The sequence below is a fragment of the Prionailurus bengalensis genome, chromosome A3 (genome assembly GCF_016509475.1).
Source record: "Prionailurus bengalensis isolate Pbe53 chromosome A3, Fcat_Pben_1.1_paternal_pri, whole genome shotgun sequence".
In the NCBI taxonomy this organism is placed as follows: Eukaryota; Metazoa; Chordata; class Mammalia; order Carnivora; family Felidae; genus Prionailurus; species Prionailurus bengalensis.
In genome coordinates, this window is record NC_057354.1 from 88,192,464 (window position 1) to 88,205,342 (window position 12,879).

General features: G+C 36.9%; 1 protein-coding gene across 16 annotated transcripts in view; it reads left to right on the forward strand.

Moving 5' to 3' along the window:
* The window catches only part of ZNF638 (zinc finger protein 638), a 139,236-nt gene extending 130,206 nt beyond the window's left edge, over positions 1-9,030 (forward strand). For 8 of the 16 annotated variants that reach the window (XM_043603632.1, XM_043603629.1, XM_043603636.1 and 5 more), the window contains 6 exons: positions 286-351; positions 1,979-2,933; positions 3,441-3,560; positions 6,239-6,337; positions 7,058-7,176; positions 8,710-9,030. In XM_043603632.1, coding sequence (XP_043459567.1) covers positions 286-351; positions 1,979-2,933; positions 3,441-3,560; positions 6,239-6,337; positions 7,058-7,176; positions 8,710-8,775 — 1,425 coding nt within the window. In that variant the 3' untranslated portion in view covers positions 8,776-9,030. Of the gene's footprint in view, positions 1-285; positions 352-1,978; positions 2,934-3,440; positions 3,561-6,238; positions 6,338-7,057; positions 7,177-8,439; positions 8,568-8,709 lie in introns of all 16 variants that reach the window. The other 8 variants (XM_043603639.1, XM_043603634.1, XM_043603635.1 and 5 more) reach the window with 3 other exon arrangements.
* The last annotated feature ends 3,849 nt before the right edge of the window (positions 9,031-12,879 follow it).

The window sequence follows — 12,879 nt, forward strand, 5'->3', positions numbered from 1 at the left end:
TTCTTAAAGTGAAGCTTCCTTTATCAGCTTACTGATTGCCCAACTTAGACATTGTGGCTATAGGGAAGAAAAGATCAATAAAACAATTTAACTACAGCTTACAGAGATGATGCCTGTACTGTTAAATGATTGTTGACTTAGTGTGCTATACCTGTTAACTGTTTGCATAATTAAATGTGTTTGGATATTGTTTGGTGTTTGGATTCTTTTTTTTTTTTTTTTTAAGGACATTAATAACATAGTTGTAAATTCTGTTTTTCTATATTTTTTTACTTAATGTTTCAGACTTTGGCTGGGCAAAACACTAAGAATCCTAAAGGCACCACTGGTAGAAGTTCCAAATCTAAAGAGGTAAGAAACAAGTCACTAACATTAAGCCTTCTATTCTGTCCTTCAACAGAAGAGTTCATCTGTGGTGTAACTTGTGTCTCTCCTGTAATAGTCAGTTTGATACAGAGCAAGGGACAGGAATGAGATACCTTTTTTTTTGACCCTACCACCAATTTGTTTTTTGACCTTGAGCTAGGCTAAATGGTTTGTGTTCATGGTGCAGGGCAAAAAATTAGGCAGGGGTAGGAAGGGAATTAAAATAGGAAAATCCCTCCAATCTTATATTGATGGCAATAGGTTATAAACAGAATAAAAGCACATATGTAAAGAAGACCGGTGTTTGACTGGGGTCCTTGCCATTCTGTGGAACTTGCAAACAGGTCTTCCTTTTGAGATGCTCAATTTAACCTAACTGGATGGGCTCTTAAGATTTACTTTCCTGGTACTAAGTTCTACTGCCAAATAAATGTCTTCTTTTTGTTGTTATTGTTGTTTGATATTTTAGGTTTCCTACCATGCATAAAATATTTTTTTTTAAGTCATTTTATTTTTTTCCCCTGGTAAGGGATGATTTGGGGCCTATTTTATTCAGGGCAAGGAGAAATGGTAGTAGTTTAAGAAGCAGAAGTAAGGATAACAGTTATTTCTGTTGTCTTAATAAGTGGGTATTACAAATGCTTACATGTCCATTCCCTCCCCCACCCCCTTACTGAGTGTATGTTCTGATGTCATTATATATACTAGTAATTGATTGTTGATAGCATACTAAGTTTGTAGGAGGCCTGTTGGGGATTATTTTCTTCAGTATTAACACCATTTTTCAAATTACAGATACTGTTTTTTCTCTCTCTCTCTCTCTCTGTCTCTGTCTCTTTTAGAATTAAATTTTGAAAGAGAGAAAGTGTGTGCAAGTGAGGGAGGGTCAGAGGGAGAGACGGACAGGATCCCAAGCAGGCTCCATGCTCAGTGTGGAGCCAACATGGGGCTTGATCTCACAATCATAAGATCATGACTTGAGCTGAAATCAAGAGTTGAACGCCTAATCGGCTGAACCACCCAGGCGTCCCACATACTGTTGTTGTGTTTTTTTTTTTTTTTTCCAAATGCAGTTGTATTTGACATTAAGTCTTACTTAGTAAGAATAAACTTCATATTAATGCTGTATATCTTAATTGGTTAATGGAGCAATCTACTTAGCTATTTACTTTCCGGCTACATTTGAGGTACTTTTAATAGTCTGATAAGTCTCCTAGAACACTTGTTAGGTAACATTTAACAGGGAATGGTAAATTCTTTACATTGTTGTAATTGGTAAGTGCTTTTAAGTATAGTATTTTTGTGTTTCATATTTCAAAACTCGTATATCACTTAGGAAATAATTGTAATCTTACTGAAATTAAGTAAAGGTGAAAGTAGGTTGATCTTGTTAAGATTTTACCTTTGGTGTTGTTTATTATGAATTAGAGCTGATTCATTTGTGGGGCTTTAAAAACTAGCTTCTCTCAGCCTATAGGAAATTTCTTTGCCCTGAAATTCTCACAGATGATCCTTCATGCACATTTACTGAGATTATTTGGAACCTGACCAGTTGTTGGTATCTGGTTCTGTTCACAGTTCTGTGATTTTTTTTTTTTAATCTTTTCAACAGGAATCATCATTTCCATTTAATTTGGATGAATTTGTCACAGTAGATGAGGTTATAGAAGAAGTAAATCCTTTTCAAGCCAAGCAGAACCCACTAAAGGGAAAAAGAAAAGAAGCTCTGAAAAATACCCCTTCCTCTGAACTTAACTTAAAGAAGAAGAAGGGGAAAACTTCTGCCCCTCGTGTTGTTGAGGGGGAATTATCTTTTGTAACATTGGATGAGATTGGGGAAGAGGAAGATGGAGCTGCACATCTAGCACAAGCTCTAGTCACTGTGGATGAAGTAATTGATGAAGAAGAAATAAATATGGAAGAAATGGTAAAAAATTCAAATTCACTTCTTACGTTAGATGAGTTAATTGATCAAGATGATTGCATTTCCCATAGTGAACCTAAAGATGTTACTGTACTGTCAGTGGCTGAAGAGCAAGATCTCCTCAAACAGGAACGCTTGGTAACTGTGGATGAAATTGGAGAAGTTGAGGAGATACCTTTAAATGAATCGGCAGACTTAAGTTTTACCACTTTAAATACTAAAGGAGATGAGGGAAATACTGGAAGGGATCCCATTGGGTTCATTTCTTCCCAGATGCCTGAAGACCCTTCTACCTTAGTTACTGTAGATGAGATACAGGATGACAGCAGTGATTTGCATTTAGTGACTTTGGATGAAGTAACTGAAGAGGATGAAGACTCCCTGGCAGATTTTAACAACCTTAAAGAAGAGCTTAATTTTGTTACTGTTGATGAAGTTGGAGAGGAGGAAGATGGAGACAATGATTTAAAAGTTGAATTAGCACAAAGCAAAAATGACCATCCCACAGATAAAAGGGGGGATAGAAAGAAGAGAGCTGTGGACACAAAGAAGATGAAGCTTGAAGCCTTGTCCCACATTGGTCCAATAAATGAGAATGTTATGGAAGAAGATCTGAAAACCATGATTGAAAGACATTTAGCAGGTAGGTATTTAGAAGTGGTAGTTTTTCTGCTTTATGAGGGGATTTCATTTACAATTTTTAAAATAGATGTTGCAGCATTACTAATAATTTTTCCTGTGTTAATATAAGAAGTCAACAAGCAGTTATATGGCCAGTGATACTATCCAAAGAAATGTGTGCAAGTTCACAGATTTCTTTTAACTATAGAGCAGACTTTGTCCCGAGTTATCATACCTCAAGAAAAGATGACAAAGCTGGAAAGCAAACTAGAGTGCCCAAATTAGAATTGGAATGAAAGTGGTATATTTGTGTTACTGGAAAACACAGCTTTTGATGAATAGAAGGATGTTATACCAGACTGCTTCCCAGTTTTTCCTTAGATTTAGGATTTAGAAAAATTTGTAAAGGTACCATTTCACTGTCAAGTAATATTTTGATGGTATAGAGTAATAGGTTTAGCTCACTTTAGGAAGATCAAAATAATTTCTGAACTAAGAATGGCATGCTATTACTATAGCAATAAATTAGACTTTCTCTTTAAAGCTAAAACGCCAACCAAGAGAGTTAGAATTGGGAAAACACCACCATCGGAAAGAGCTGTTGCGACAGAACCAGTGAAAGGTGAAGAGGCCTTCCAAATTAGTGAAGGTAAAGCAGGATTGATGGAAGTGGGGAGGAGTGTAGAAAGTAACACAACGCAAGGTGGTCATTGAAATTCCAAAGGTCTACCATCTAAGAAGAAAAGTAGAAAAGCAGTGAAATAGAGTGGGGGGGGGGGGGTGAGGCAGAGAAGGCAGCCTTACCTGGATAAAGATTTTTGTCTTTGTAACTTGAAGATAATGGAATATAATAGAATGGGATAACAGAATAGGAGGCAGTCCTTTTATGATAGAATATGACAATAAAACATGACAATTTTGTGGAAATGATACACAAAAGATTATTCTGACCATGTTGCAGCCTCAAGTAGAAATCATTGCTTAATTCTTATTTGTGGGCCCAGATCCCTTGCTTTGTGGAGGCTGCCAAGCAGCTAGCCAATGGATTAAACAAGGTGTCTTAAACATTGATAAAATTTATGTTGAAACAAATAAGGATCAGTGTCTAGTGAGAGTGAATACTCTAGTCACTCAACAAATATTTGTCACTGTGTCTATTATATTCAGAGCAAAATTATAAAAAGGGTAAGAAAAAACACACAGTTCCATGTCTCAAGTTAACTGATTCAGAGAGTTAAAGCAAAAAATCAACTACTAGGATGACTTTAAACAGCACTACAAGGTATTCTTTGTACCATTCTTATTGATGTACCCTCCTTGCCCTCTTGCTTTTCTGTCCTGTCTTTAAGGAAAAACTACCAACTGTGATCCAGTCCAAGTTCATTGAATCTGATCTAAGCTGTGCCCTTAGTGCTGCTTCACAGTCTGTTCTAGGCCTCTTTTCTTCTCATTTCCTAACCAGATATAATAGGGGTCTTTTCCCCACTCTGTATCACCTACTGCATTACCCAGCTTATTCCTCCCTGGATAACCTTGCTTTCATTTCCATTTACCAGAGCAAATAGAGTATCTCCCCTGTCTACCAACTTGTATTTGATCTACCGTGGCACCTCACATATAAAATATGGCCAAGTCTTTCCCATTAAAAAAAAAAGAAACATGCCCTTAACTTGGGAATCCTTCTGGTTCCCACCCCTTCTCTTTGCTTTCAGTGCGAAATATCTGGAAGGAATCACCTGTTTTCACTTCTCATTAAACTGAATGTATTTTGACTTCTTTCTAATTCACCTTCCTGAAATTGATGTTGACAGAGAACCCCCCCCCCCAGCTTGATTTATTGTTTTCTTTTCTTCCTAATTTGGTTTTATTTGACCTCTCTGCATTATTCGTTACTATTGTTCATGTCTTTCTTGAAGCTCTCTCCCATGGCTAAGTGGGTACTCTTCCTTCTTTGTGTGTTCTTCTCCATAACTTCTCCTTGATACAAAGCTATAGTTAGTAGTTTGGTAATCTGACAAATAGCTCCTAGCATGATTTCATATGAGTGTTTTTCTCCCAGGATTTCTGTTTGCAACAACCAGCTTGTCTAGAACTGCCTCATCTCAGCTGAAGAATAAAGATGACTTATATACTGTTTATATAACAATTTATTTCTGTTAATGGACAATACATTTGACAAAAGGACCTAGCAGAAGCAAAAGTAATTTTCTAAATAATTTTAAACCTAAAATAATTGTTCTAATCTATTTAAATAATTTTATATAACATATATTTTTAATATTACAAGATAAATGTAGCTGGAGCAAATATGTTTGAGAAAGTTTATTATTACTCTGGTGAGGGAATAAACTTTTGTAGGAAGAGACTACAGGCTATTTTAATCAAGTCAAGAAAAGGGAGAGCCTTTTTTAATTGACTCTTTAGGACTTGATGACTTGTAAGACACCAGGAATAATGATTTCATAGTTCCTGTCCATCCCCTCATATTTGTTGAAGAGTGGCCCAGTTGCATGGAGAGACACTGAACTTGAAGTCACAAGCTTTGGTTCTAGCCTCTGTCCAAGCCTTGCGACCTTGGGCATGCCTATAGTTTCTTGTGTCTTGGTTTTGCTTTCTCCGTCTCTGAAGACATAGGGATAATGATGATTTGACCTGCCTATCTCACACAAGATAAATGCTAAGTAGATGGTGTATATGTGAAGGAGATTTGTCAACTACCACAGTAACAGTAAGGTATTACAGCTACTGAGGGTAACCAGGATTGCTTGGAACCAGTTCCCATTTTTGTTTTCCCCCAAGATCATATTATGCAGAGTCTGCTAACATTGAATGTTTCTCACATATTACTTTGCGGGGCTTTAACATTTGTAATTTCACTTACGATTCTGTCTGACAAGGGTCTTATCTGTCAGTTTAGGCTCAGTTTTTCCTGATTGGAAGAGCCTCAGTACACTGCATCAGAATTATTTTCTGCCCATGTCTTTTTCTCCTTAATCCACACTCTTTCCCAGCCCAACCCAGCCCAACCCAGCCCTTTAACATACTCTAGTTAACTCTTGACGGTAATTATAGAACTTGGGCTTCTTCCATTACCATTTAAGTTCTTTTGAGAGCAATATATAAACAAAATATGCTGTTAGCTTTTGTCCATTTATTCCTAACATTGAAGAATCTTGTAATTGTGGTCAAGTGGGATTAACCAAGGAAGGTTTACTTAGAGAGATGAACCATAAGTTAATCTTTGAAGGCAGGGACTATCTGATGTTAGGTTTATAGGCTGTAAGTCTATTTTGAATAACTTTTTCCTTGAAAATTTAATGATTTTAGTTGATGAAGAATCTGCATTGAAGGATTCAGAACCAGAACGAAAACGTAAGAAGATTGAGGATTCTTTAGGGAAATCAGTGGTACCTGATGTTCCCGAAGGTAAAAATAAACATGACATTTTTCCTTCTCCATATGAAATAAAAGTTCAGTACCGTAGTAAGCGTTCTGTTGTTTAGATAACTAATGCAGTAACCTTGCTTAGATGATTATTTAGAGTAGAAATTCACATTGGCATTTCTGAAGACAGTTTATTAGGCCTAGCAAGGTTTTTTTTGCATTCTGGGAAATGTCTCTTCTTGTATTCCTGTACTTCATTTGCTGCTATGGAAAGAATTGAGTTATACTTGCCCAGGCAGAAATTTCAGTTAAATAGACCATGCTGAAAAGCTTGGCTGGCAAACTGTTTTGTGGCCAGCTAAAATGAGCTAAGGAGCACCATATTTGTTTACCCAGCATATTCCTCAAGCAGTTATCCATCGTTCTGCCTCTTTTTTTCTTGATTCATTTTAATAGGATTCCAAAAAGGTTTATTTCAAAGGCTTTTAGATTATTTTCCAGTAAATTGCTATTCTGAAGTAATGTCATGGTATCCTGGAGGCTCTGGAATATTATAGAATCCATTCAAAGATAGAGACATTGGTTTTGTGATTAAAAGCTTAATTGCTCTTGATCCCTAGGTACATAGCCGTATATATTATGTTTATATGTAAATATATATTGTGATTAGCACGTTTGTTGTGTTTAGATAAATTAACACAGCTATAGATAAATTATTAATTTTCCTCCACTCTCTTCCCCCCTCTTTCTGCCATCCTCTAGATTTGGACTTTCTTGTACCGAAGGCTGGATTCTTCTGTCCAATTTGTTCCCTCTTCTACTCAGGTGAAAAAGCAATGACAAATCACTGCAAGAGTACACGTCATAAGCAAAATACAGAGGTAACTCTTTTTTTTCTTAACATCTCATGAAATTCTTCAGGGGGTAGTATTATAATCAAACTACTTAAGTGTCCACCCAAAATGTACATTCTTTCCCTTTGGGAGAACTTTTGAAGGTTTGTACCTGTTCATTCCTCTTCAGTTCAAAAGTACAGTCTTCAGTGTACCTTGCCAGGAACTCCGAGTCTTTATTCCTTTTCCTCTGGCAGCATTCCCCAGAGTAGATTCTGCAGGTCATTAGTCCCATGTGATGCTCCATTAAAGTGTGGGAAACCATGTATTCTGATGGCCTCTTGCAGAATCATGGACACATAGCTTTTTAAAATTGTCTAGTCAGAATCTGCTAAACTTTATTTAACACATTCCCTAAATGGATTTAATCACAACCCCTCTCCCCTTTTTAAAATTGTACTCATCTTTAGGAAGCACTACTTTAGAGAATCATCATTAACCATAGTTGAAGCAGTGTTTCTGATTCCTCTGGAATCTTTGAGAGTTGTTTTATATATCCTCTACCTTGAATCTGTGGCATCAACACTGCTCTAACATTTATTGAGTTGTTATTTGCTGGAAGCATATTTACTCCCCTTGTCAATTCTAGGAGGTGGATGGTGTCATTCAAAATGTACTTTTAAAATTTTTTTTTTAATTTTTTATTGTTCCAGTTATAAAGATCAGGAAAACAGGCTTAAAGAGTATCTAAACCCAAGTATCTAGTCCCAAGGTCACATAGCTAGTTCATGGCAGACCTAGGATTTGAAGCTAGCTCTGTTCTATTCTGGCCTCAAACCCTTAACTGTTACGCTCTACTACCTGTGCTCTTAACTTTATCATGTCATTTTTCCATTTAAAATTTCCACTGGCATTGTATTACATTTGGAATAATATCCAGACTTCTTCTTGTAGGGCTATGAAGATCTGATTCCTGTTTCTCTGATCTCACTGTTATTGCTCACTACCTTTCAGTTTTCCTAGCTCTCTTGGCTTTCCTTTTCATACATGAAAGGCTCCTTTGCTGTCTCCCAATGCCACTTGTATAGCCACCTCTTCCCCATCATTTAGCTAAATCTGAATTCCAATATCAACTTCCCTGAAAGGGCTGTGCTTAAGAAAGACCTAGCTGAAGTACAAAACTCCCTCCCACTTCCAAAAAGAGTCAACCTCGATCACTTACCTTATTGTATTTCTTTCCTTTATAGTGCTTACCAGCACCCAAAATTGTCTTGTTTATTTATTCTTTTATTATTTCTCTTCCCCCATTAGAATGTAAGCTCCATGAAATAAAGGGCCTTAACCTATCTTGTTGACCACTGAATCCCCAAGCACCAAGCATAATGCCTGGTATATCATAAATATCAGATGACTGGTGAATGGAAGGAAAGAATGTTAATGTAAGGCAATGTGTTTCTAATCTTTATTTTGTAGGATCAGGCTCTTTTAAATTGTAAATTCAGTGAAATATATTAGATACGTTTGTATACAGAGCAAAGCTACATCTAATAAACATTTTATATTGCAAATTGCTTTTAACAGAAGTTCATGGCCAAGCAAAGAAAGGAAAAGGAGCAGAATGAGGCTGAAGAAAGAAGCTCTAGGTGATTGGGGGAAAGGGGAAGGACTTCATTAGAAATTCGTTTAGGGTCCAGTTGATTTGTGTATTTTTGTTATCATTAATTTGTAATTTTTGTTTCAGAAGCAAATATTCATGTTGTACAAATTTCTGATTGCCCTTGATGTGGAGAGACTGATGGGGAAAGTATGATGGGTTTGATTTTTATATCAAATCATCAGGCATGGAGAAATATCTTTTAGAAGTGTTAAAATAAATGTTCCTACTGTATATTTAAAATATCATCTTGTGTTTGTGGCTGATTTTATTAAAGACTTGGTTGCCTCTGATTTCAGACAGGAGACCGCTGTGACTTAGGATGTTTGGGGATTCTTCGTGTATTACTGGAAGTCATAGCATAGCAGGGTTTCACTTTGCTTCAACCATTCATATATAGGTCAAAGATTTCTTAAAACTCCCATTTTTTCTGGATAAAATAACATTACAGCAAGTTTGACCCAGGTAAGTTTAAGTAAAATTGCAGCTTTTAATGTGTTAGGGAGATACTTTTTTCTGCTTGAAGTAACATCTGTTTCTGCCAGGACCTATTTAAGATAGCTTCTAGCAAGTCATTTAGTATTAGCTTGAAACTACAAAAACCAAGCAGCCTGTACTTCTGTGGACCATAATACAGTTGCTTTTTAAACCATTTGAATTTGTATTTAATATGTTTGTAAGAGTTGCAAAGGTGCAAAAAAATAATTCAGTGGATTATTAGGTGCTGGACATAGCCCTGTACTGTAAATTTTTAGATTAGGCATGCTTCAAACATAGGCCCACTGACTTTGAATTGCTTTAATACCAGATTTCGTAACTTTTCCAAGATGAGAGTACACCAGTTAATAAGAGAGAATGAATGGAAGGAAATGAAAAACTACTACTTTTTTGGGGTTTTTTGTTTTTTTTTAATTTTTTTTAATTTGAGAGAGCACCAGAGTAGGGGAGAGGGAGAGAAGAGAGACTGGATCTTAAGCAGACTCCACGTTCAATGTAGAGCCCAATGCAGGGCTCAGTCCACCGACCCTGTGATCATGACCTGAGCCGAAATCAAGACTCAGACACTCAACTGACTAAGCCACCCAGGCGCCTGAAAACTACTACTATTTTCGATCTCTTACTCCCATCACAGCACATTACCTCACAGTGAGCGAGAATGAGGAACAAAAAGCAGCAACTTTTTGTTGCCCACTAAATTCACTGCACACCCAGTTCAGGCTTAGCCACAGCTTGAGCAAAATGACAAACTGTTACTACATGCCACAGACTAATGAATGGGGTGGGGAGAGGGATAGCTTATGAATGCCATCTGTCTATTGTAATTAAAACCTGATTGGTGAGTGAGGTAGTAAGATGGAGAAGAGCTATTAAAAGGTTGGAGAATAAGGTGCCAGTGAGCTAAAGCAGTATAGTCAGAATCTTTTCCTTAGGCCACTCTGAAGCTTTTAAAACCAGAGATAGTAAGAGCTTTAATCTTGTCTGAATCAACTTTGGAATTAAAAAAATTTCTTTATTAGCGTTTTTATTTATTTTTTGAGAGAGAGCATTAGCAGGGGAGGGGCAGAAGAGAGAGGGAAACACAGACTCCAAAGCAGGCTCCAGGCTCTGAGCTGTCATCACAGAGCCCAACTCAGGACTTGAAGTCATGGAAGCCACAAGATTATGACCTGAGCCGAAATCAGACGCCTAACCAGCTGAGCCACCCAGACACCCCTCAACTTTGGAATTTAATCTTAAAATTTTAAGTGTGAAACTCTTCTGTCAAATTAGTTACATGGAAATTGGGATTCTAAATTAGAATAAAAGGAACTCCTAAAGCATAAAAGTGATAGGGATGATTTTTGTTTCATCCTAGTGACAGGTGTTGATGGTTAGTAAACCATATATAAACCATGCTATACTTAGTAAATCATGTTCCTGTCTGCTGCTTATTGTTCTTAAGACTGGCAATTTTTAGGGTTCCAAATACAAAAGAGTTTTGTGTTTTTCTAAAAATAAAGACTCTTTGCATATAATTTTAGAATTGTTGTATACTTTTTTCAGAAAACCTTGCAATACCTCCATCCTTTATTCACACTATACTTCATCATATATGTAGCAGTTTTTGCTTACTAGTTGGTTGGGGGATATAATTGATTGCAGTGTACTTTTTAAAATTTCTATCATTTCATCATCTAGACACCAAAGCAATAAACGATTGCATTCAACACCACTTCTAATAAAAATTTCTAGGTTTTAGGTGCACCTGGGTGGCGCAGTCGGTTAAGCGTCCGACTTCAGCCAGGTCACGCTCTCGCGGTCCGTGAGTTCGAGCCCCGCGTCAGGCTCTGGGCTGATGGCTCAGAGCCTGGAGCCTGTTTCCGATTCTGTGTCTCCCTCTCTCTCTGCCCCTCCCCCGTTCATGCTCTGTCTCTCTCTGTCCCAAAAATAAATAAACATTGAAAAAAAAATTTTTTTTTTTAAATTTCTAGGTTTTATTACCCTTTCTGGCACAGAATGCTGTGGAAATTTTCTGCCTCTCCAAAACTGTTCCTTTGAATTCTTGAAAAAAAAATGAGAGCCAAGTTTTTAAGATTTAAAATTTTTGTTTTAATAAGATTTGGTTGTGGAAAATACCAGGCATATTGAAGAAAATAGGATAATTTACACATATATACTAATTATGTAGTTTCAATAATTATGAACTCAAAGCTGAATATATGTATCTCCACTCGTACCTCTATTTTAAAGTAAATCTCAGCATGTCAGTTTACCCATACATATTTCATTATGTGCTTTTTAAAAATAAGGATTATTTTCATGTAACCAATAACATCATTAATGATATCCCTTATTTAAATCCAGTTCAAATTTTCTAATGTTTCATAAATGGTTTTTATTTTATTATATACTGTGTTTGAATCAAGGTCCAAATAAAGTCCATACCTTGTGACTGTTTTGATAGGTCTTTTTTCTTTAATGTATGTTTGTTTATTTTTGAGAGCGAGTGAGCCCAAGTGGGGGAGGAGCGCAGAGATAGGGAGGGAGGGAGGGAGGGAGACAGGGAGACAGGGAGACACAGATTCCGAAGCAGGCTCTAGGCTCCTAGCTGTCAGCATAGAGCCTGAAGCAGGGCTTGAACTCAGGAACTGTGAGATCATGAGCTGAAGTCAGATACTCAACCAACGGAGCTACCCAGGCACCTCTAATAATTTTAAAATGGGGTTTGTATGTTTCTGCATTTCTTAATTTATTAATTTATTTGGTATTATAAAGAATAATAATCTGATGGATTGGAAATGGGGGGTGGGGGAAGGAAAGAAAAATTAAGCTGATCCCTCACATAATTTGAGAAACACTGCTGAAGTGTTCCTCACAGTTTAGATTTTGTTGATTGCAGCCTTGTAGTGCAATTTTAGTATATTCCTCTATCCTATGATATCCTTTGAATTTGTGGTTGAATATGGAAACATCAGAATTTGGTTCTTTTTCTTTTTGTCAAGACTGCTGCTGGTGGTGATGTGATCTTCCTGATCAGGAGGCACAAAGTATCTGATTGTTTTCTTTAGGATTTTAGTAGCAGTTGATGCTTAAAGTTTAGATGTATATTTTATTCATTGAGGGTTGCAAAATGGTGATATTTTAATGTATATTCCTTGTATAAGCTAGAATACTCTTCTGAAAAAAGAAACTTGTCTCATCTGCTTTTTAGTTACTTAGTGGTGTCGTTTGTTTAAGAAAGGCATGATGCAGGGGGTGCCTAGGTGGCTCATTCTGGTAAGCCTCCACCTCTTGATTTCGGCTCAGGTCATAATCTCATGGTTCATAGGTTCGAGCCCTGTGTCGGCTCGGTATTCTTTCCCTCTCTCTCTGTGCCCCTCCTCTTCTATCTCTCTCTCTCTCAAAATAAGGAAAGGCATGACAGGGGTGGGTGGCTCAGTTGGTTAAGCGTCCAACTCTTGATCTCAGCTCAGGTCATGATTTCAAGCATGGTAAATACTGATGCTTTTCCTTAATCATTTTTTTAAGATGAGTTGCTGGCACCCACCAACTATGGTAAGTTCTTTTATTTAAGTATTGAACTCCTGAATTTTAACATACTTGATGTTGCATACCTT